Here is a 25,312-nt window from a genome sequence, read left to right on the forward strand (position 1 = left end):
ATCTTGCAAAACATGTTAAATACAACCTTCGAGATCATAATCAAATATACTTCTTCAGAAATACTCTGTAAATCAACTGATTTCCAAAATGTACATCTAACTCATAATTTTAGTTCTGAGTTTATAGTGCATCCGCTGCCTGCCAAGAATGAGGCTCTGCCAGATGTTAAGGGAGAAGCACTGAGGGACATTTGTTCTTTGTAGAGCATTTAGTCCAGCTCAGGAGATGCAGCTGTCTATTTCAAGGGTGAGGCCAGAGATGAATAATAACAAATACCACATATCGAGCATTCATCTTTACAAGAATTTTCTCATAATCCTCCAGTCCTCCACAAGTAGTCATTGTTACTGTGTGTGTGTGTGTGTGTTTGAGGGGCATGGAGTAGGCGTTTGTGTCTGTCTTTCCTCTGTATCACCTGAGAGACAGGTGGGTGACTGTCCCCTGGTTCTTGCAGACTGTGCACTGGACGAGGCCTGCGGCTTCCTCACGGTGTCCACAGCAGGATCAGAAGTGTCCTGCGATTTCTATGCTTGGGCAAGTGACAGCATCGCCTGCGTGACTTCCGGTCGGGTGAGTTGTGGCAGCCACATGGAGGCTCTGTCTTGTGTCTGTCCTACGTCAGAAATGCCTTCACTGAATCGACACCACTCTGAGCAGACGATGGAATGAGATTAGCAATAAGTGGTTCCATGTTACCTCCATTTCTTCAAAATGATGGGATTTGGGGAAACTGAAACTGCAGGGGACTGGTGATGGCTCAGGATGAAGCTGACATAGGGACTATTTATCTGAGCAGCATCACTTCCTGATAGATTCATCAGAAGAGGGTCATAGTAATGAGCCCCTTCCCTCTGTCCCCCACCAGCTTATCTTATTGGGCAACTTGGGTCACTGGACATACCAGGACATTGTCCAAAGCCCCAGATACCATCTGAGTCCCAGATTCCAGCATTCTTTCTCACTGTAGAAGTAAAACATGATTATAACTTTAAAAAGGAAAAGAAAAGTTCAATATTAGAACCACATGAAATTGTTCTTTCTATAAGTCAAAGCTGGTAGGGTATCGACAATTTCAGCAGATGGGATCAGGGCTCCTGTAATCTGGGACCTAAAACTCAGATCCTTTCCACCTGCAGGAATGTTTCCTGCTTAAAGGCCTTTCTTCCCTCTCCATATCACCATCCGTTCAATGAGTTTAATTTTTATCTAAAAAGCAAGGAGAGTGATTGCTTTCCAATAGCCTTTGTTTGAGCTTCTGCCCTCCCCAAATTCCCAAAATCGAACTGGGAAACTCAAAGTTGGGTAACTTTGGAGGAGGCAAAGTACTAGAAACAAGACACAATGAATACAGATTTATCCTACCAAACCCACACAGCAAGAGCGCTGGGACCAGAGATCAGAGACAAACGAGAACGCCACGGTTTACAGAAGTCAAACCTCCTTATTTTCAAGCCAAAGAGTCTTCGCCTGATCCTCACCACATATGCCAAACAAGGTCTTCCACAGGCTGGCCCCTGCCTCTCTCTCTCTCCCACCCACCACCTGCCTCCCATCCCTGTAATAGACAGTCCCTGAGAACCACTGGACCTAGTTAATCAAAACGTTTACCTGTGGTATCCCAGGTCTCCATCTCTGCCATATCCTCTGCTTAAAATCCCCTTTCTCTTGTTTCCACCTGACAAACTCTTATTTATACATCAGAACCCGCCTGGATTCACTTTTTCTGGGAAAATTTTCTAGCTTCTGTTTTGCAATAGAATTAACTGTTCCTGATTGCCCTCCCACCAGAACACCTAAACTGGCAGTGTCACCCAAGGGCTGTGTTTAGGAAATGAAATCCAACCGGGATTCTTATCCTTCCACTCCATAATTAGCTGTGTGGATTTTGCAATCTACTCATCCTCTTTAAGCCTGTGTTTCCTTATTTTAAAATGCACATATCAATAACACCTACCCGATAGAGCTGTTTTAGAAGTTACAAGAGACAATCCTCCGCCCCCCCACCCCCCAGCCGCTCCACACACACACAAAGAATTAAGCACTCCTTTTTCAGGGGTAATTATTTCCTCTTTTATGACATGTATCTTTGCAGCTAACACTCTGGCTGGAATTTGCTGCTTACCTGTCTGTGCGATCCAGTAGAAAGGGAGAAATTAAGGAGGAGGGTTCCTCTCTTATTTATCTCTGTAGCCCCCGAGCCTAACTTTGGGTAGAGTTTGGTCAACGTTTGCTGAACTTATTATTATGTTAAACATCACAGGACTTTAATGGAGCTTCTTTCCATCTTCAGAGTGAAGACGCGCTGGGGACCTCGCAGGCCACCAGCTTTGGAAGTCTTCAGTGTCAGGTGAAAGTGAGGAGCAGGGAAGGAGACCCTCTAGCTGTGTATTTGAAAAAGGGTAGGTTGATAAGCTGGATGGCTGGCAAGGGGGGCGGGGGGTGGGGGTGGCGGGGTGGCCCACTGGCTTCACGTGTTCAGCGTTTGGAGCTTCTTTCCCACAGGGCGAGTTTAGAGGGGAGCCACACTGCCCCCAGCCCCAAGGGACTGGGGAGGCCCTCCTGCAGGGGAGGGGCTGAGTTGCAGAGCAGACACAAAAGCTGCAGGCAAAGTCAGCTGAGTCTACCCCTGTGCCCCGTGCAGACCCATGAGTCTGCCTGTGATACGGGGGCATTCCCAGTAGGGCCATGGGCCCTGAGCTCCCTGCAGCTGCCTGTACCAACCCTCCCTCTCAGGGAACTCCACCCCACCCTCTTTCCTCTCTATTCTCCCTGGAAGCTCACAAGCAGTCCAGACCTCCACGCACTTGTCTTTCTACGCCCAGCACTCAGGACGGCCTCCCTATGTAGTGCGCATGCGCAGTACCCTGAGCCGTCCCAGGTAGCGCTGGTTGTAAAGAACCTGTCTGCCAAGGCGAGAGACATAAGAGACCCAGGTTCGATCCCTGGGTTGGGAAGATCCCCTGGCGTAGGAAATGTCAACCCACTCCAGTATTCTTGTTCAGTAACTCAAGGTAAGGCCAAGATTCTGCCTTTCAAATAGCTTCTCAGGGGCGCCAAAGCTGCTGGTTCATGGACCGCGTTTTGAGTAGCAAGGGCATCTCATAATTTATAGTTTATGTCTCGCTTCCCCAAACATCCTTTCATTCCTCCCCCCACAGAGATTCTTGAAGAAAGGTGAAAACGGTATCATAATCCCTGTTTTACAGATGAGGAAATTGGGGCTCAAAGTGATTAAGAAAGTGGCCCAAGGTCGTACATATTGCTAGAAATCGGGGATCTGGGTTTAAACCTAAGTGTGTCTGAATCCCCCATGCGGCCTCACAGAGGGGGGTGGCCTCACACAGGGCGACACTTCTTGGTCACTGTAGCACGTGTGGGAGGAGCGGTGGGCTTCTCCTAAGAATCCTATGGCATGCATATTTCTACCCTGTCCACCGGGCCATGACTAGGCTCTGCCCGCGAGCTGTGATACCTTTGCTAGTCAGGGCTCCCTGGCCTCGCTTCCCGCGGTTAAGGGTGAGGGGCTGGAGCCCACCTGATGGGTTGACCCTGGTCCTGCTGCCGCCAGCTCTGTGATCTTGGGCAGGTTCCTTGGCATCACCGGCTGCTGTGCCTGCATTAGTCAAAAGGAGTTGCAGGTGGACCGAGGTTGTTGGGAGGTGGGAAAGAGGGTGTTTCAGAATGATGCGATGCTTTTTAAACAGTGTGAGGCATGTGGTGAAGAGCAAGTGCAAGTGGAGGTTTCTACGATCCTTTTCACTCTTGCCAGTGGTTTCCCAAAGATCCGAGGCTATGGCTGTGGACAGGAAGACAGGGCAGGGAGCCTGAGCGAGGGCTAGGGGGTTGGAATGAAGGTGGCAAGCATGTCACTCCCCTAGGTCCTTGGCTCTGGGCAGGCAGCCTGGCCACCAGCAGCCACAGACTTGCTCTGTGAGCAGCTGGCATTTGCAGAGGATCGGTCAGCCCGGGCCCAGTGCCTCAGCTGACCTCGAGAGCAGACTCAGTCCACGGCAGGGACAAGCAACTGTGTCCTTTCGCCTCTGGTCCTTCTTTAGCCTAATACCTCCATCCTGTCTTAAATGGGAGCTCCCCTGGGAGAATGGAGTCCAGCAGGGCTCTGTCTTCTCTGATCTCTGGCCAGGGTTTTAGAATTTCTGCCCCAGTGTTTATTCCAATTATTTTTACTACCTGTTTTGAAAAATGACAGAGCACAGAGATCATTTTCTGAAAAAGAAAACCCAAATAAAACAAGTAACCCCTCTCAAAAATGTTCTTGAAAACTCTACTTTGGCCTTTTATCATTTTTTTTAAATGCATTTGTATTTCTTTTTAAGTGTTTGTTATTTTTTTTCTCCTCATGTCCTGAAAGTTTATACTTTGGAAGAAAATTGCAGGGGAAATTGTGAAGCTTCTTTGCTGCCAAACTAAATCAAGGACAGAACTGTTTTCTGCCCTTTTTTGTTTTGCTTTGCTTTTTATTTTTTCAAGCAGAAAACGCACAGACCCAGCCATTCTGGATCGTGGTGTAATGGAAAGAGAAGGGAGGTAGGAGTAAATTTGATCTGAGTTTAGATTCACCCCCAACTTACTAGTTCTTTAATCAGGAATGCCTTCTTTATTTTACTTTCTGTAAAAGTGGGAATACAGTGCCACCGCTGAGGTAGAAAGGACATGGTTTCTGAAGGTCTCTCGAAAATTCTGTGGTGCCCAGTAGGTAGTCAGCATGTCCATCCACATGCTGGAGCTTAGGGCACCTGGAAGATGGTACAATTTTGCTTGTCCTTCGGGGCCATGCTCTGCCCAAGTCCATGCTCTTGACCATGGAGGAAGAGCCACATGCTTTTGCAGAATCAAAGGGGGTCAGAGCCTGAGGGTTCCTTGGAGATTGTCTAGCCCTTGTTTCACAGAGGAAGCCTAGAAACAGGAAGCATCTGGTCACACTCCATCCAGGGGACCCAAGACTTCAGGCCCTGCCTCCCCCAGCTCGGGAGGATCTCCCAGACCTGCTCCATTGCTCAAGACTCGGCCACCGTGTGGGTGAACCCAGCACGGCAGACCCCATATGTGTCTACCCAGTGCCCATGGTAGGATATGCACTTCAGCAGGTGCTGTGGATACAGCAGTGATCAAAATCAGAATCACAGCTGATAGAGGAATTGATCTAACAACAAGAGCACTTCAGAGGGTGATAAGTGCTTTGATGAAAATGAAATAGGACATTGGGGTAAAGATGGATGTAAGGTACCTAGAAGAGACACATTCATGGAGAAGAGAGAGGGACAATGGTTACTAGGGGCTGGGGGAAGTGGGATGCAGAGATAGCATTTGATGGGGACAGAGTTTCAGTTGGGAGGATGAAAAATGTTCTGGCAGTAGATGGTGGTGATGCTGCAGATCCTGTGCATGTACCTTTTTGCCTTTGAACTGTGCACTTAAAAATGGTTAAAATGGTAAATTGTTCATTATGTATAATTTATGACAATTTAAAAAGGAAAAGAAAAATGGACACAAACTGCTTTGGGTGCTCCGTGAAGGAACTTCAGAGAAGGGGGATGTCCGAACGAAGGATGAGGAGGCGCCCACGTGTCCACATTTCAGGGCAGGAGGTCCTCTGTGCAGAGCTGTGTGGAGGATACCCTGTGAGCTGAGACGTGGCCCTACTGTCCGGGCAGCATTCTCTGCAGGCGTGGAAATGTTCCATAAGTCTCTGCTGTCCAACATGACAGCCGGTAGCCGCGTGGCCACTGGGCACTTGGAATGTGGCTATTGCAACAGGACTCTGATGAACTGGAATTGATATTCAAGGAGTCACACACGGCTGGCAACTCCTGCCTCTGACAGCAGGACTGGGTCCAGGAATCACAGCTGGTGTGGGAGCAGCTGCTGTCCCAAGTGGCTTAACCGCTGGGTGAAGGATGGCAGAGCCTTAGTAGAGGCACAGACAGAGTGTAAGAGAGATCGAGGGTGAGAGGTGAATTCTAACTCAATAAAGCTGGGACATGGGCTCTTTAAGTTAAGCTGGGCTTTGGTGCAGGATGGGCCTGGCACAGTTAGAGGGCAGTCAGGCAGCAGGGGCTGAGTGATCCAGGGCTTGGAGGAAAAGATGCTGGCTTTTTTGGACACCTGTAATATATCTGCTGAGTGTCAGCTAAGGGCCAGGTTCATGGCTCAGCCCTTTAATGTCCAGTCTATCTTTTCATCCACTCAGCATCATCTGCGAGGGTTACATGCCTGGTTACAGGAGGAAAAGCTGAGGTTTTGAGGACCTAAGAACTCACCTGCCTGGGGTGCTGCGAAGATTTGCACTTGGGTCTGTCTGATTCTGAAGATTGCACTCTAAGCTGTAAGGTCTCCCCCAGCTTTAGGTGCGTGAGTTGGTTAAGACCTGTTGACCTGCTAGGCCACTGGGAGGTCAGGGTAACCTAGAGCACAGGCTCTGGTGTTTTTTCTGCCACCAATGAGCTGTGTAAACCTAGGCCAGACTGCTCACTTGCTAAGGCTCTCTTTCCTCAAATCTAAAATGGATATAATAATAGAACAGACATTTTGGCTATAGTGAAATATATATGTGTGTGTGTATATATATATATATATATATATATCTGATTAAAACCCCTCATATTTGCAAAAGGATGCTCTAAAAATAACTGAGCTCATGGAAAAACTAGACTGAGGGACAGAAGAAACCCAAACCACGCCACTTCTAGCCAGAGGACTGACAAAAACAATAGTAGTCTTATTTAAAATGTTAGCAAAACTTAAAAAAAAAAAAAAAAGACATCCTGAATCCATCACAAAGAAATGCTCCTGTAAATGTGAAGGGCAGGGTAGCTTGATGGTGGAGGGAGAGGGGAAGGGTTGAGGATGCTGAGCTGTGGCAACGAGGGCCAGATGAACAAAGAAGGGAGAATTGCAGTCGTCACTTTGAAGACAGAGCCACTGGCCTGTCCCAGGCAAGAAGAAGCCCGTGGGCTGATGGGTATTGCGTGGCGCTGTGTGTCTGCAGCTTGCTGTCTTTAGCTACATGTGTAAGTGCCGCATTGGCCTGTGGTTTGATGGCACAGGGCAGGGACACGCTGGGGACACTGCAGAACAACCAGTGTGACTCAGCATCGCAGCAGCCAACCTGCCTGTGCACCACGTGTTCAAATCATTGTGTTACAGAAACGCTCATGATGGCAGAGCAGGCTGAACCAAACTCAAGAGCACTGAGTGTGAAATGAGGTTGTCTGGGTAAAGCATGTGGTCTGGTGTTTGTGTATACCGTTAGAGCTCAAAAGATATTTACTGGTGATAAAACCATAATAAATGCCCGTTCTCCACATCTCCCCTGCAGACCCTCCAAGGTGTGACAGGCATTTGTCCGGGTCTTGGGGTCACATCTCCATGCTCTGCACACACGGGAGGTCCAGGGGTTTTATGACACAGAGGGCATCTCTCTGGACTGAACTCTGTACCTGTTGTGGTCAGAGGGTCCACTGTTGTTTGACCAGCACAGTCTGCATTCCTTTTAGAGCTCAAAAAAGTTTATCTTTCTGCTTTTCTCCCAGGCCAAGAGTTCACCATCACAGGTCAGAAAAGATTTGAACAAACTGGTTTCCAAAGTGCACTCTCTGGAATGTACAGCCCCGTCACCTTCTCAGCCTCAGGAGCCAGTCTGGCCGAGGTCCATCTCTTCTGTCTTCTCGCCTGTGAACGTGATTCCTGTTGCGATGGCTTCATCCTCATGCAGGTCCAAGGAGGTAAGGTGACAGTGAGGGCCAGAGCCTCCTCCCTCTTCCATGACCTGTGGTCTGTAAAATTTGAGGAAGGCATGGGGTTGCCAAAGCCAGTATGCACAGCATGGGGAATGCTGTAGGGAGCAGCAGGCATGAGGGGACCACTGTCATTTAGAAAGTGATATTTACAAAATGAGGGACAATTGTGACCCTTCCAACAGGTCACGTACTGTGTTGGCCGCTTCACATGGCAACACCACGTTTCTTCTTGCTGCTGTTTTCAGGGGAAGTATTTCCAGCACCATTTTTACAAACTGAGAAACTGAGGCTCAGAGAATTTAAACCAGCTGCTCCTGGTCACCCAGGTTATGACACATCCAAGTGTGTGTGGAGCTCTGCTGTGTAGCAGGCTTGATACAGAAGGCGACATGAGTGTCTGAGGCCTTGGGAGACTTAACCGCAAAGGAGGAAGATGCCAAGGGGACTTGATGGTCAGGGAGGGCTGTCTAGAAGAGGAGAAACTTAGTCCAGGCTTTGCGGGCTGGGTAGTGTTTAGAGGGCTTCCCAGGTGGCTCGGCAGGTAAAGAATCTGCCTGCCAGTGTGGGAGACCCAAGAGATGTGAGTTTGATCCCTGAGTCAGGAAGATCCCCTGGAGGAAGAAATGGCAACCCACTCCAGTATTCTTTCCTGGAGAATCCCATGGACAGAGAAGCCTCGTGGGCTACAGTCCACGAGGTCACAAAAGAGCTGGACATGACTTAGTGACTGAGCACACATGCACGCATGCGGTGTTTAGAGATGCGTGTGCACAGGCACACCTCGTTTTATTGTACTTCTCTTAGTTGTGCTTTTGCAGATGCTGTGTTTTTTACAAATGGAAGGTTTATGGCAAACCTGCTTCAAGCTAATCTATCAGTGCCATTTTTCCAGCAGCTTTTGCTCACTTTCGGTCTCTATGTCACATTTTGGTAATTCTTGAAATATGTCAGGTTCTTTCATTATTATTACGGTTGTTATGGTGATCTGTGATCAGCGATCTTTGATGTTACTATTGTGAAAAGATTACAGCTCACTGAAGACTCAGATGATGGTTAGCATATTAAAGTACTTTTAAAGTAAGGTACGCACTTTGTTTTTTTAGACGTAATGTTATTGCACACTTAGTAAACTACAGAACAAAGTGAACATAACTTTTATATGCACTGGGAAACCAAAAATTCATTCACTTTATTGCAATATTCACTTTATTGTGGTGGTCTGGAGCCAGACCCGCAATAGCTATGAGGTGTGTCTGTATATGTCTCTATATCAGCCTATATTTAGAAACCCTGCAATTCAAATCCAGGATGACTTTTGCCTTCTTTAAACTAAATGTTTTTTCTGAGGACACCACAATTTCCCCAGATGTCCAATTACTCACCAGACCATAGGGTTTTTCAAGTTGGAAATGTTGATTTCATTTTCCTTAGGATCATATACAGAATAATTATTTTGTTCCATGGAGCCATAAGCCCACACGATCCTTTATTTTCCATGACGTTTCTGGCTAGCAGCTTACGCGCCTTCCCCTCCAGTGTAACCCTGATCTGTGAATTATGTGGGTTTGAACAGTGACCTCGAAATGCTGCAAGTTAAGCTTTTCTTCAAGACACACATCAACCAGCAGGCAGATATGTTTCCCAGTCTTGTCTGATGGGCGGACCTGGAATTTTAACTTGTGAAGCTTTGGCTGGATCTGCTCGTGACCAGGAGCAGAATCCTCTTCCTGCCGTCTGGGAAGGCACTTAATTTCTGGAAGAGTCTCCCTTCTCCCTTGTCCCCTCCTCCCCGGCAAGACTCCCACCCCCGCCAACCTCCCACCCTGAAATGGCTTTGTTTCCGCTGAGAATTAGTAGTGACAACTCATGAGACTCCAGACCTACATTCATGAGCCTCCTTGTACCTCGACAAGTAGCTGAAGCCACTGGGAAGTGGGGTTCAGCGACACTTGTAGGGTCTGAGGCTCCTGGCATCGTAACGGAAGCCGACCTGCAGGATCAGCAAAGTGATTTCAAATCTCCAGCCGGCGCCCACCTCTCAGACACCCACAGTGCTCACTGAATGCTAGTTAAAGAAGAAAGCAGCCTGCGTTTCTCTTCCCAGCTCTGAGAGGCGGAGGGAAGACACGGCCTGCCTCCTGTTTAAGTCCATGATTCTCGTTCTAGGTTTATGAGACGGGCAGCCACAGAGCTCAGGTTCCTCTGGGCTCTCCTCAGGCTCTTATGCTTCCCTGCTGCCCCGTGCTCCAGCTGGGACGAACCAGCCTCCCTTTCCGGGCCTCTGTTGCCCCATCTGTGAGATGAAGCAGCCTCACCAGCCCAGGGATTCTGGGATTCAGCTGTGCGTTCACTAACATCACGGATGGTGCTGTTCACAAGGGCTTGTTCCCAAGTGCAGCCCACCTCCACTGACCTCCACAGACTGTCGAGTCAGCACCTCTGTGGTTGGTGCTGAGGAACAAGCATTTTCAAAGCCCTTTCTGTGACTTTGATATGATGGTCTAAGCGGTTTAAGAACCACCGAGTGAGTTAGTGGGTCTCTGAGGTAAACATTCACCACCGAGATGCTGTTGATAGTAACGGTGATGGTGATTTTTAGCTACTCAGTTAAAAGTGGGACAAGAGAGAACAAAATGTCAAATTTATAAGCCGGACATTGGTGAGTCATCTATTTTGGTGAGAGAAGTTTGAAGTGTATCTGCATTTGGACATAAATTAGGATAATGGAGGGGATAGGAGATGTGAAGTGGTGAATTTCCATTTTTTTCCCCCCAGGAGAATCTGAACAACTGTACTACCTAACAGGGTTATGTATCCAAATGGGTATATGGTATATAAATTATATACCAAATAATGGTATGTATGGTATAAATTGTATACCATGTAATGGTGTATATGGTTTAAATTATACACCATGCAATGGTGTATATGGTATATAAATTATATAAATTGGTATATAGTATATAAATTCATTTGGTATATAAATTACTTAATTTCTAAATCTCAATAAACTTAAACAATGTACTTACATGAGGCTTAATTTCCTCATCTGGAGAAGAAGATAAAAAATAATAAAAATTAAGGGAATTAATATTCTTAAAACATTGACCATGGTGGCTGACATGTCACAGGCATCCCAACATTTGATTTACCTTTATTGATCTAACTAAAATCACTATCAAATTCAGTTAGGGGACAGGTAGGTCTTTCTGCTACTAAATAAAGTCATAACATTGGGGCAGCTTTTTTAAGATTCAGAGTTAGAAGATATATTCAAGACAAAGTGGTCCAATGCTTTCCAACTGCCAAATCTCGTAATGGATCCTCTCTATGCATCCCAGGGACATGGGTGCTCAGCCTTGGCTTGCGTCCACCCGGAGACGAGGAGTTCATTTCCTACCAGGAAGGCTTGTGCCATGAGTGTACAGCTCCTGGATTTTAATAGTTCTGTGCTTTGACAGAACTATTTCCAATACTCTTGCCTGGAAAATCCCATGGATGGAAGAGCCTGGTGGGCTGCAGTCCATGGGGTGGCTAACAGTCAGACACGACTGAGCGACTTCGCTTTCACTTTTCACTTTCATGCACTGGAGAAGGAAATGGCAACCCGCTCCGGTTCATGCCTGGAGAATCCCAGGGATGGGGGAGCCTGGTGGGCTGCCGTCTTTGGGGTCGCACAGAGTTGGACACGACTGAAGTGACTTAGCAGCAGCAGCAGCAGCAGTACTTTGACTCTAAATACTCCTTCCTTGGACTTCCTTGCCGGTCCAGTGGTTAAGACTCTGCTTTCCAATGCTGGCTGTGTAGAGTCAATGCCTGGTCAGGAAACTGAGACCCCACACGCTGCATGGTGCGGCCAGAATAATAACAATAATAAATACATTAAAAAAAATAATCCTGAGCTCTCAAGATTGATTGTGTGTGTGGGAGAGAGAGACACAGAGAGAATGAGAAATGGTGGTGGTGGGGGCCACTGTTTATTTCCCTGAAGCCTCAAAAATCTGGAAAGTGGAGACAGAGGACGCTGGCATTAGGAGCCCTGGTCATATCAGAGGTGTCACTGCTGCTGATCCCGTGAGGAGGGAGTGGTGGCCCTCCTCTCTGGACTTGTCTGGTAAGACAACCACAGGACGATCGGGGAAGGATGGGCCAAGTCAAAAGCAGGCTCCTGAATTCCTGTGTCCATTCCTGAGGACTGGTTCCCTGCCTGCATCCTACGAGCTTCTCAGGGCACAGACGTGCATCTCCAAGGGGCCCCTGCTTGGTCCCCATCACACCCACCTCTCCTCCGTCTTGAAACTCTGCAGGTCCCCTCCTCTGTGGGTTGCTGAGCTCCCCCGATGTCCTGCTGTGCCATGTTAGAGACTGGAGGGACCCTGCAGAAGCCCAGGCTAATGCTTCCTGTCCCGGAGTGACCTACGACCAGGATAGCCGCCAGGCGACGCTGCGTCTGGGAGGACAGGAGATCAGGGGTAAGTATCTGCCTTCACCCCGGGTGCATTCCTTCACAGTGATCTGTGCTCACCAGCAAGGTCTGCTTCTCTGCTGGGAGCCCTCTCTGTACCCTGAGGAATTTACCCTTCTGAAAAGAATTTGTCCCAAAATGCTGCATAAAAAACAACCAGAGAGCATCTCAGCAGTGCTCTGTGAGAAGCGTGGTGCAGCTCTGGGGCCTCAGGTTGGCTCAGGCAGGCTCAGTGGGATGGCTGTGCTGACCTTGGCCAGGCTTGCTTACATCCTGGGGTCGCTTGGCAGTTGGATGATGTTGTTTGGACTTGATGGCGGTGGCCTGGCCCTGCTTCAGTGCCTCGTCTTCTAGATGAGCTTATTCTCTTGTGGGCAGAAATGGGAGCGTGCGTGCGTGCTAAGTGACTTCAGTCGTGTCTGACTCTTTGTGAATGGACTGTAGCCCACCAGGCTCCTCTGTCCATGGGATGCTCCAGGCAAGAATCCTGGAGTGGGCTGCCCTCCTCCTGGGGGTCTTCCCAACCCAGGGATCCAACCCACATCTCCTGTGTCTCCTGCACTGGCAGGCGGGTTCTTTACCACTAGTGCCGCCTGGGAAGTCCCAGGAGAGGGAGAGAACAGGGAAAAGAAGCCAGGCCACTGAAGGTTGAGACTTGGGTCTGACACTGTCACCAAGACCTCATTACGCTGGCCTGACCTGAAGTCAGGGCTGGGGAAACACTCCATTCTTTAGCGGGAGCGACTGTAGAGTCCTGTGTAAAATGTGTGGATCCAAGGGGGCCAACTGGAACTGGAAGAACTGGAGCCCAAAATGCAATCTGTCTCCCAAATGAGTGCCCCCCTGGGCATATCTCCCCCTCTGACAGTTAAGGAATTCCAGGCAGTAACCATCACACCTCCCAGCCTAGTTAGAGTGGCACGAGGAACTGCGGGGCCCCTGACCTGGGCTCAACTGATGGAAATAACCCTTGAGCTGGCTCCTTGGTCTTTTGTCTTTGAGAAGCTCTTCCAACCTTTTCCTCAAGCGTGTAATTGTTGGATCTAAAGGTCACCCTGATATCATATGCCCCACCTCTCATTTTACAGGGAGGAGCGTTAGCACCTGCAGCCCCAGCAGGCAGTCAGCTGTCTCTGCCTCCCCTGACCCTGGGCAACCTCCACCTGCAGATGTCTACCTGGGAGGGGCTGAGACCGCTCTGTCCTGAGTCAGGATGGACCACACCAGTGTGCCTCAGTGTGGTCAGGACCAGCAGGCAGGCTCAGCATCACTGGGGGATCAGGAGAGATACGTGTTCTCAGGCCTCTCCCTAAACCCCCAGGGATCCACTCTAACAGGCTGTCTGATGATGCCACATACACTAAGTCTGAGGAGCTCTGAGTAGGTGACCTGGAAGTTCTCTTCTGACCTTGAGAGATTGAGTTTAAAGGGCCCAGTTGTTCACTTACCTCTTCAGATCCAGTGTGAGGTCGAAGGTAGCCTGGCTCCATCTTATCTCCTCTCTCCTGTATTTATCTGCCAGCCCTTGAATGTCAGAACTGGACCCCATGGTTCCAGTCCACCCTCTGAGTAGAGGGGGCGAAAGCACACGCTGGTGTCAGCCAGAAAGAGGAGGGAGGGGGCTGGCCTGTCAAAAGAGCCGTGAGATCCCCTGGAAGTGGTCCTCTAAGGGCTGGCAGAGACCAGGTCCTGCCTTCTGCAGAGCATGGAGAAGTTTCCATGCTCTGCTTCTCAATGTGCTGTAGCTCTTGGACTCTAATGGCAGTGAGCTCAAGGTTACCTCCTCCAAGAGCCCTCCCTGACTACCCACAGAGCTTATCCCTTCCTCCTCTGTGGAGCTTCGAGCGTGATTCATGTGTTGGTTTTTTAGGAAGTGCAAGGCAGGGCAATGCACTGAAACTGAGCCTTTGTCTGGAAGCTGCCCTCCCTGGCCCAGCTGAGAGTTTGCCCTGTGGTGTTGAATTACGGTTTTGGACACCAGCTGTGTGGGCTTGAGCTAGCCAGTACATGTCTGCAGGTCTGGTTGCTAATGGGGTAATGACAGCTCCTTACTCACTGGGTTGCTGTGAAGATGAAAGGAGAGGGTAGACAATAACAGTAGTCATAGAAACGTCTTCCATCATGCTTACTAAGAGCCAGGCCCTGCTCCAAGGTCTCGACCTGTTCTAACTCACGGATCCTTAACACGGTGCTTTGGGGGAGGCAGAGTGTTCCCATTGTTCCCATTTTACAGCTGTAGACACTGAGGCAAACCAGTGAGGGCTTCCCAGGGTCTCCGAGCTTGTAAGTAGAAGGGTTGGGACCTGAAACCAGGCATTCTGCCTCCAAAGGCCTCCAAAGTGACTTTCTTAACTGCTTCCTTATATCGTAGTTTCAGATGATACCCATGTAGAACTTAGTAGCGTATTTGACGCACTATTAATGTTACATGATATCATTAAAAAATCTGTCATTTTTGGTTACATTTTAAGAACTAGACTTATTATATAGTGTATAACAAGCTCTGTGTCTTATGAACTTCTGGATTCACACTATGGAACATAAGACCCGGCACAGAGAGTGCACACAGGACCTGTGGAATGCCTATCTACCAAAGCCTGGAAAAACAATATTACAGAATTTGGTGGAATTCCATGAGGATTCATTTCTTTTGTGGTAAATGAAATAAAATGGTTTATTTCTATGATGGAAAGTAAACATATGGGATCCGTTATTCTGAGAGGTAACCCAGGGTGAAAACGAGCATTTGAAGAAAGACATATGATCCATTCGTGGGCAATAAATCCAGAGTGAATTGCTTAACACAGAGCGTGTGCTTGGTCCATGCCCAAGAAGTGAAGACTGTGCCCTTGTCTGGCCTCCCTGAGACGGAGTGATTACTTCTGAAGTTTTTTTCCGGGGCCCTGGGTGTATATCTTGGGGTCCAGGCGGAGCTTTATGAAGGGAACCCTTTGCTGCAAGTTTCAGACAGCCTCAGTCATATTCGTGATGTTCCAGATTGAAGGTTGCTTTGTACACAGAGTGATTTGGAGGTCACCTCCAGTTGGGAACTGTAGGGCACAGATCCTTCCTTTCCACAATAGGAAGTCAGCCTCAAGTACAATTAACCCCTGAGAAGATAAACATAGGGATTAAAATTCTTACTAAAGTGCGAATAGCTGAAAAAAACCCGTTCCTAATGGCAGATATTGATGAAAGGAAAGAGGAGTGAGAATTCCAGATATCTGAACAGCTGATGGAGACAGTATAGACTGGATTGGGAGAACATGAGAGGGGGTAGGGGCAATGAAGAGGAACTCTATTCATCTCAGGGGTGGTTGAGGGTCAACCTCTTCCTTCCATTTAACAAATGGCTAGATGCTCATTAAAATACAGACTCTGGAATCAGACCTCGGGAGGAAAATCCCAAAGTGAATGCTTACTCATTGTATGATCTCTCTGTGTCTTGGTTTTTCTAATTATAAAATGAGTTTTATGGTGATTTCTGATGCTTGGGGAGGTTGGGAGGATCCTAGGATGAATGCACGTGAAGCCGTTGGAGTACTGCCCAGATGGGCACTGGGTAGATACTGGAGATGCTGGAGCAGTGGTTTGCATTGAAAACGTTGCAACTGAATCCTGCTTCCTCCTCCCTGACCAGTTCCATAACCTTGTTCAAATCATCTAACCCCCCAACCCAGAACCTCAGGGTTTTCATCTGCAAAATAGGGGTGTGCTTTTTAATATCTTATACAATGAAGCAGGGCTTCCCAGGTGGCTCAGTGGTAAAGAATCCTCCTGCCAATGCAGCAGACGCAGGAAAATGGGGTTTGATTCCTGTTTCAGGAAGATCCCCTGGAGGAGGAAATAGCTACCGACTCCAGTATTCTTCCCAGAAAATTCCCATCGAACGAGGATTGCTAACATGCACTACAGGCTGAAGTTTAAGGTGTAGTTTTCTGAACCCCAAGTCCCTGGTCCCCGACCCGCACATCCAACAGAGGCGCTCTGCAGGATGTCCGATGTCCGGTTCGGACGTCCAGTCTCGTCGGTCAGCTCACAGGTACGCTGAGGACCTGCTTTGGCAGGTGATTTGGTTCATGCAAAATGAGCATTTACTTAGAAAGCATTAGTGAATGGAACACCCTAAATTCAAATAGCAAGCACGTCAGTATCCGTGTTGCATTTTACAAAGCATTTTCCATCAGCTCAGTTGATCCGTGTTTGACAGTCTGGTGAGACCGAGGCCACCTGGGGCAGAACTGTGAGGTTGTATCACACTTTTGCTCATGGGAGTGAGCTTCAAAGCTGTGACGTGTCACATTTCAAGAAGCTATCTTTGCATTAATTGCCATGGCTAGGGCTTCAACTCCAGCTTCAGGGATCAGAGTCATCAGGGGCGGCACCCACTGTCTGCTGAGATGGTCCTGCATCTCCTTGGCTGGAAGCAGAAAGTGCCTCAGAGGGATCTTCCTATGACAGCAGCAAACTAAGGAGTCTGGTAACAGAAAATTTTGCTGCCTGGCCGTCTCTCTGGGGCTGCTGCACTGCAGTCATTGGGTGATGAATCTCAGCTACCAGCATGTTCTCCTTCAAGATTTTGAAGGACTGTGGGGGAAAGGGAACAAAAGGTGCAGGAGAGGTGGAGGGTCGAGCGTGCGCTGCTGTGCTGAGTGGGGGGTGCAGGACAGCGTGGGAGGGGAGTTGCTGAGCTCACCCATCTGCCTCTCGTCCTGAGAAGCAGCTGGCTGTGAGGAGCCCAGCCAGGCAGTTGGATCACTGAGATGGGGAGAGTGGTTTCTGCTCTCAAGGGACTCACAGGCTAGTTGGGGTGACCGATAGGGGCATTATTAAACTGTAGTGGGCTTCCTATTTGCCCATCGTATGGACTGATGACAGATCACTGGACACAGAATCCCCCTTAGCATCATGTCTTTACTATTTTTTTTAAATGTTCTGTAGCACAATTTTGGGCTTCCCTGGTGGCTCAGTCAGTAAAGAGTTTGCCTGCAATGCAGGAGACTGCTTGCCAATGCAGGGGACTCGGGTTTGATCCCTGGGTTGGGAAGATCCCCTGGAGAAGGAAATGGCAACCCACTCGGTATTCTTGCCTGGGAAATCCCATGGACAGAGGAGGCTGGAGGGCTACAGTCCATGGGGTTGCAAGAGTCGGACACAACTTAGCGACTATAAGCACAACTATAAGCACACCACCATAGCACAATTTTATGTATGTATGAAACAGGGTATTAAAATTGAATTTTCATCCAGACATCAATACACAATAGGTATGGCATTTCCAAGTGAGGAATCACTGTAGACTTTCAAAGTAAATTCTCAAGAACCATTTCCCAGACCCCCCACCTACTCGGATGATGTAAAAGGTAGCAAAACAGAGGAAGGAGAATTTTGTGAGTAGGCTCATTTGGGAGAGCGCTGAGGGACGTGTCTCCTCTTCTGTTAAGCCAACCAACCCTTTCTCACTCCAGAGGAGTTTAGGGTAGACTTCTGATCAGAACAAACAAATATATCTCCAAACAAACAACCCATGAATCACCTGGAAGCCATCTTATTGGCACTTTTCACTGGCTGTGAGGTTTCTCTTTCCTGTCACCAGCTTTCTCTATAACCTTTGTGCCTGGGTTGACATGTGTCTCAGTAGAGGAATCCACTCAGAGTCTCAGTTCAGTCGCTCAGTCATGTCTGACTCTTTGCGACCCCATGAATTGCAGCACACCAGGCCTCCCTGTCCATCACCAACTCCAGGAGTTCACTCACACTCACATCCATCGAGTCAGCGATGCCATCCAGCCATCTCATCCTCTGTCGTCCCCTTCTCCTCCTGCTCCCAATCCCTCCCAGCATCAGGGTCTTTTCCAATGAGTCAGCTCTTTGCATGAGGTGGCCAAAGTACTGGAGTTTCAGCTTTAGCATCATTCCTTCCAAAGAACACCCAGGACTGATCTCCTTTAGAATGGACTGGTTGGATCTCCTTGCAGTCCAAGGGACTCTCAAGAGTCGTCTCCAACACCACAGTTCAAAAGCATCAATTCTTCAGCACTCAGGTTTCTTCACAGTCCAACTTTCACATCCATACATGACTACTGGAAAAACCATAGCCTTGACTAGATGGACCTTTGTTGGCAAAGTAATGTCTCTGCTTTTGAATATGCTATCTAGGTTGGTCATAACTTTTCTTCCAAGGAGTAAACGGCTTTTAATTTCATGGCTGCAGTCACCATCTGCAGTGATTTTGGAGCCCCCCAAAATAAAGTCTGACACTGTTTCCACTGTTTCCCCATCTATTTCCCATGAAGTGATGGGACCAGATGCCATGATCTTAGTTTTCTGAATGTTGAGCTTTAAGCCAACTTTTTCACTCTCCACTTTAACTTTCATCAAGAGGCTTTTGAGTCTGCCTCTCCTAAATTTCCAATGGACATCTCTGGATGTTTTCAACTATTTGGTGTTGGCTAGACTGATCTTGTTTCTAAGAAAAAAGGCTTAGTAATCTCTAAGCTCTGTCTCATTTCTGACAATATCTTGTAGTGCAAATGAATATAAAAAAATAGATTAAACATTCTTTAATACCCATAGGGATTAAGAATTTGATGGGAAAAATAGATCTTGGCAGAAGTACTCCTGGGTTTGTTCTATAATCCCAAAGCTTCATGTTGTTGGTTCATGGTGAGGCTCAGCTCACTGGCTGGCATTCTCTTCATGGGATTCTGTTTTGTATAAGTGATTATCATTTTCCTGGGATGCTGGGGCTGAGAGGGAGGAACTCACATGGCCCTGTTATCACTGGGTGGCTCTGGAGTGGATGTGTGGTGGATACCTACACATGGGATGGCCCTGTTAGTTCTTTACAGTAGCCGTCATTAGCACCAAGCAGAGCCTGGGACCAGCGTTCAGGAGTGTAGTTTATGTAGGAAGGACAAGGAATAGCAGTAGAGACGTTGAGGGAGAATAACACAGAGAAGAGAAAATGGCCAGTAAAAGGTAGACTCTGAAACCTGGGCTTTCCAGTTTAGGAACCTGCCCACCCTCAGTTCGGTCAATCCTAAAGAAAATCAACCCTGAATATTCATTGGAAGGACTGAAGCTGAAGCTCCAATGCTTTGGCCACCTGATATGAAGAGCTAACTCATTGGAAAAGGCCTTGATGCTGGGAAAGATTGACAGCAGGAGGGGAAGGAAGTGACAGGATGAAATGGTTGGATGGCATCACTGACTCAGTGGACATGAATCTGAGCAAACTCCAGGAGATAGTGAAAAACAGGGAAGCCTGACATGCTGCAGTCCATGGGGTTGCAAAGAGTTGGACTTGACTTAGCAACTGAACAACAACACTTCCAGGTTTTTAGAGTCAAGCTAACCACCCCAGATGCAGCACAGGATCTCTGCAGAAGTGGCTTGAAGTCAATTAAGATCACATGACACCCACCAACCCTCAAGAATCAGGCTCCATGCCAAACTGCCACCATTCTAAATGTGTGTGTATTCCTGCAGCCTTGATTACAGAGAGAGCAGATTACATGCATCAGAGTCTGCAGGCCTGTTTATGTAATGGGGAAGTTTTAACTCAGTTCTTGTGGAAGGCATGGAATGATGTCTGGGCAATCTAAACCATTAGCCAGGAAAAGGAGGAATCGTGTTTGCTTCTGTTCTCTGTACCTTCTCACCATCAACAATACAGAACTGGAGAGGCTTTGAGGAATGGATTGCAGGATCAGAAGTTCGCAGTAGGAAGACTAGTTTCACAGCCAGCCTTCTTGTGCTTGTGCAGTGAGGCTCTGTGTTCACTTGGTGGACTCTGAAAACCACTGACTGCTTTGTTTTCCTTACTCATTCCTCTTCGTGTTCATGAATGTGCTGAACACTGGTTCTATACCAGGGGTTATGCTAGATGTTGGTGAGAAAAAGAGAAATAAGGCTCAATTATCAGCCTCCGGAAGTATATTTAAGGAGCTGGAAAATTATGGTCAAGCATGAGACTGAAGATAGAAATTCTTGGCCTCACAAATACCATCCCCGGTTGCCAATGAGGTGAGAGTCTCAGAGGACTTAAGTGAAATGGAAAATTAATACAACTGTTGACTCTAAGTTCTGGTCTCTTTAAGCCAATCCACAGTTCCTTAAGTGATGCTAAGTGTCACAGCACCATGACCCTTCCCCTTGTAGTCCCCTTGGTGCCCTAAGAAAGACACGTGGGGTCTGGTGAGGACAGAGGGAAGGAAAAGTGCCCACTGAACTGAGAAGGTACCTTGACAGTGGGAAATGAGGCAGGCAGCTCCAAATGATCAATGGGTCAATTTATTACAGGGTAACTTACTCAGAGGGTTGGATGGGGATCCAACATCAGTGATCTAGAACCATTAGTAGCTACACTCTGCACTGTTGAGGAGCCCCTGGGATGATTTATAATTAATCTAGGGTCCCAAAGAGTTGGACACGACTGAGTACACATACACATGTAGGAGTATGTCCTTGGTGGCTCAGTGGTAAAGAATCTGCTTGCCTATACAGGAGACTCGGGTTCAATTCCTGGCCCAGGAAGATCCCCTGGACAAGGAATTGGCAGCCCACTGCAATATTCTTGCTGTGGGAATCCCATGGACAGAGGAGCCTGGGTGGGCTATAGTCCATAGGGTCACAAAGAGTCAGACACGACTGAGAGACTGACTGAACAACAAAAGCAAAGAGAGGTATGTGCTTGGGAACAAGGCACGCATTCCTAAGTCAAGGTTTATGAATGGTAGCTAGTCTCATGGGTGCTGGGAATACATCAGCCAAGGTCTTTGTCATTGTTTGGGGGCTACCAGAGCACGGAGGCCACCTGGACCTAACAGTCGTGTGTGTGTTCAGCTGCTCAGTCATGTCCGACTCTTTGCAACCCCATGAACTGTATAGTCCTCCAGGCTCCTCTTGTCCACAGAATTTTTCAGGCAAGAATACTAGAGTGGATTGCCATTTTCCTCCTCTAGGGGATCTTTCTGACCTAGGAATCAAACCTGCGTCTCCTACATTGGCAGGCAGATTCTGCCACCAGAGCCACCTAGGAAGCCCAACAATTGTTAAACACTATGTGTTAACTACAAAGCCCTTGATGACAGAGAAGTGATTTACCACCCTGGACAGTTCTAGGCTTCAGTGGAAGAATAGGAGGAACTGCATGGGCCCAAGATGGCGTCAGTTATGCTAGCAGCTATACTCTGGTCAGCTTTGATTTTGTACTAGCGGCTAGAAGAGAGCTCCAAGAAGACTTCGGGATGCACCTTGTATGGGAAACAGTGTCAGGCTCAGGAGGGGCCTCAGTGTTAGGGTGGTGAGGCAGTTGTGGTCATGGTGAGTCCCTAGTAGGAGCAAGCACAATGAACACTCGAGCTCATACAAATAAACATCTTCTTTGCAGGTCTGACCCCTCTGGAAGGAACCCAGGACACCTTGACCAGCTTCCAGCAGGTCTATCTCTGGAAAGGTGAGCTCTGTGGTGGGGAGGGTGGTGAGCAGGACACCCATCACAGGAGGCCATGTGGCCCTACTTCTCATTCATGGGGCACTCTGCTCCCCAGAAAGAAAATGTAGAGATTTACTGTCCAAGTGAGTACCCTGTGTGGAGAGAAGGGCCTCAATTCTCATCAGACACCAAAGTGTAAAACAAAAATGGAAAGTGTGGAAAGCCAAGGAGGGATGGAGTAAGCACTGGGTCCTGTGAGATCAAGTGCACTGACCACAAGGTGTCCCTGTCAGTAGGATGGGGGCTCTGAGGACCACACCCTACAGGAGGCCTTTCTCCTGGGGGCTCAGACCCAGGCACCTCCCTCCTGGGGGCTCGGTCATCTCTCTCATCACGTTAGACTTGCCCCACATGCCTTTCACAGTCCCTGGCTCTGAGTAGGCACTTGGTCAATGTTCATAAACTCAAAGGAGGACAAACAAAGCAGTAAAGAATCCGCCTGCCAATGCAGGAGACTTGGATTTGATCCCTGGGTTGGGAAGATCCCCTGGAGAAGGAAATGACAACCCACTCCAGTATTCTTGCCTGGAGAATTCAATGGACAGAGGAGCCTTGTGGGCTACAGTCCATGGGATCGCAAAGAGTTGGACATGACTGAATGAGCATGAACAACTTTTATAATATTGTATATAAATATACTTCAATTAAAAAAAAATAAAATTCTTTTAAATAGCTTGCTCGCTGGTGGAAAATTAAAGACTTGCTTCTCCCCAGGACATTTGCCCCACTAAACAGAAGCATCCCAAGGCCCACCCAAAACCCAATTCTCCCATCATGGAAGACCTGCTACTGACTTGGGAGTTTATTTAACTCTTTTGAATTCCATTTCATTGACTCTCCACCTACCTGTTCTGGAATAAGTTATTTCAAGTCTCTGAGTCTCAGTTTCCTCAAGAGTAAAATGGAAATCTTACTCCTTACCTTCATGGAGTCTTGGGAAGACCAATGTTTATGAACGTACTCTGTTAACTCTGGAGGATTTTGCAAACGTTGATAATTCCAGCATCAAGGACAGTAATAGTTCTCTTATGGAGAAGTTGGTTGATGTTCCATAAAAAGCCAAAGAATACAGAACTATGCCACTGGATTTTTTCAGATCTTATTGGGACCCCTGGCTGTGGACCATGACGATTTCTCACATTGTCATTATCATTTGTTGACCAGAAGAATACCTCCCCTTTCCTCCCAAATATTAGAACAATAATCCCTTTTTCTCTCCTAGATTCTGACATGGGGTCTCGATCTGAGTCTATGGGATGCAGAAGAGACACGGAACCAAGGCCAGCATCTCCATCAGAAACAGGTACTCACCTCAAACTTCTTGATATACTTGGGGGTCTGGCTGTGGAGACAAGATGGTGATGCCAAGCGTCTGATCAGTGAATTGACCCATGATGGGTAAGCTGGAACTTTAAAGTCTGGGGCTGAGCAGAGCTGAGAGCTGTCTTCACAGATGAAGGCTGCCATTTGGGAGGGAGACAGAAATTCCACGTGGCTTGGGAAGACAGAGGGCATATCAGTGGTTCACATTTATAAAGAGGCAGATTTGACTCCTCAACTTCCTAACTGTGGGGTGGGCTGCTGCGGTCAGGACAGACAAGTCACATGAGTCTGCAGGGAAATGGGCCAGAAGTGTCGTGAGCATGAGTCCTGCCTTAGTGAAAAGTTGACCCAGATGGCTCCCAGGTTTACTCCCCAGCAAAGATTCTAAGATTTTGCAACTCCATAATTTTTAGGACTTTCTGGGACCTTCTGAACTTTTCTTGCCTTACCAGGCTCCCAGCCATATTGACTCCAAACCGGCTCTGGGTCATTGAGCCTGCAAGTGTGTGTGTGTGTGTGTATGTGTGTGTGTGTTTGTGTGCATGCGTACACGTGCACACATGCGTATGTGAGAGAGAAAGAGTCAGAAAGAGAGAGACAGACAGACAGACAGACAGATTTGCCACGAGATAAAGCCAAAGGAAGTTGACTCACCCTTTCTTTTTCAGATTTGACAACAGGCCTTTTCTCCCCTGTGGACCTTATCCAGGTCATTGTCGATGGAAACGTATCCCTGCCCAGCCAGCAACACTGGCTTTTCAAACACTTATTTTCACTTCAGCAGGCAAACCTGTGGTGCCTTTCTCGTGAGTATCTTAGCTCTCATCCACCTTCTTCTCCACCCTGTGGTCAGGCAACACAGGCCTAGTTTAACAACTCTTGAGACATAGACAAGATCAAACTCAGAGATCACTTCAGTATTAGTGTCATGAGTGATACGGAAGACAGAACATAACCATATCTTCAGAAGCTAATTGTGTAGTCAGTATCTACTCTGCTCCCAGAACCTATCATCCAATCATCCAATCATCCATCCATCCATCCATCCATCTGTCCAACAGTCCATCCATCCATTTATCCAACAATCCATCCATCCATCTATCAGTTCATCTATTAATCCATCCACCCATCCACCTATTAATCCATACATCCATCTATCTATACATCCATCCATCCATTCAACAATCCATCCATCCATTCATCCATCTATCCAACAATTAATCCATCTATTCATCTATCCATCCATCCATTTATCCATCTATCCAATAATCCATCCATCCATTCATCTATCCATCCATCCACCTATCCATCCACCCATTTATCCATCTATCCAACAATCCATCTATCCATCCATCTATCTATCCAACAATCCATCCATCCATTCATCCATCTATTCTCTACCCAATAGGTGTGTCCTGTGTTGAGTATGTGTTATGTTCTAGGCTCTGTGTTTGACCTTGGGGATGAGAAAATAAAAAGTGAATCAGTCATACCCCTCCCTCTCAAGGAGCTCACATGTACCAGAGCAAAGTTGGACATGAGAGTGGGAGCAGGGGAGACTATTCACAGCATCACCAAGTTTTATATCCTGTGGTCTGTAGTCTGAGACCCTGACTGCCTCTGAGATGGTCCCGGCAGACTCAATGGAATTTCACCCTCTCTCCTCCCATATTGCTGAGTTTACAGCTGACCCCTCACCTTCCTGGCTCTGCCTTGGTTCAGAGCCACCTGGATTCCCTGTTTTCCAGCTGGCAGAACCCTGGTATTTTTCTTGAGCCTTCCAGACTGGACAGCCTCTACTGACTTGGGCCTCAGCCCTGCAGGGATAACCCTCCCCCGACAGCCTCCCGGGGACTAACAGCCAACCTCTGTCTTGCCTGTAGGCTGTGCTGGAGAGCCCTCTTTCTGTCAGCTGGCAGAGGTAACGGACAGTGAGCCCTTGTACTTTACCTGCACCCTCTACCCGGAGGCCCAGGTGTGTGACGATATCCTGGAGTCCAGTCCCAAGGGCTGCAGGCTGATCCTGCCCCGAAGGCCAAGTGCCCTCTACAGGAAGAAAGGTGAGCGCTTGGTTGGATCATCCCAAACTGCATTTTCAGTGGGCTGCTGACTCTGTGGTTTTAGAAATATCCTGATCAGCTCTTCTTCTTTCCTAAGGGAAGTTACACAGGCTTTTTGTAGAGATACAGAGGCATTTAGAAATGTATCAGATTGACCAGAGAGAAGATGCTTGCTCTGGACTCCGCTGCTCTTAGAAATTATGTTTA

At 47.8% G+C, this 25,312-nt stretch overlaps 1 protein-coding gene and 1 long non-coding RNA gene across 2 annotated transcripts in view; one reads left to right on the forward strand and one right to left on the reverse strand.

Annotated features, from left to right (window-relative positions):
* Window positions 1-25,312, forward strand: part of TG (thyroglobulin) — a 235,284-nt gene that overhangs the window by 52,841 nt on the left and 157,131 nt on the right. The window contains exons 24-31 of the mRNA XM_086337437.1: window positions 456-571; window positions 2,292-2,400; window positions 7,552-7,743; window positions 12,066-12,230; window positions 21,618-21,683; window positions 22,945-23,025; window positions 23,714-23,851; window positions 24,929-25,105. Coding sequence (XP_086193563.1) covers window positions 456-571; window positions 2,292-2,400; window positions 7,552-7,743; window positions 12,066-12,230; window positions 21,618-21,683; window positions 22,945-23,025; window positions 23,714-23,851; window positions 24,929-25,105 — 1,044 coding nt within the window. The remainder of the gene's footprint in view (window positions 1-455; window positions 572-2,291; window positions 2,401-7,551; window positions 7,744-12,065; window positions 12,231-21,617; window positions 21,684-22,944; window positions 23,026-23,713; window positions 23,852-24,928; window positions 25,106-25,312) is intronic.
* On the reverse strand, window positions 505-2,256 carry LOC147359692 (uncharacterized). The gene is made up of 3 exons (XR_015141155.1): window positions 2,124-2,256; window positions 903-962; window positions 505-650 (listed from the first exon to the last, which is right to left on the reverse strand). It is a non-coding gene; the product is annotated as an uncharacterized LOC147359692 (long non-coding RNA).

This window comes from Bos grunniens, chromosome 14, assembly GCF_055505025.1.
Source record: "Bos grunniens cultivar Pamir isolate PY7600 chromosome 14, Bosgru_T2T1.0, whole genome shotgun sequence".
NCBI lineage: Eukaryota > Metazoa > Chordata > Mammalia > Artiodactyla > Bovidae > Bos > Bos grunniens.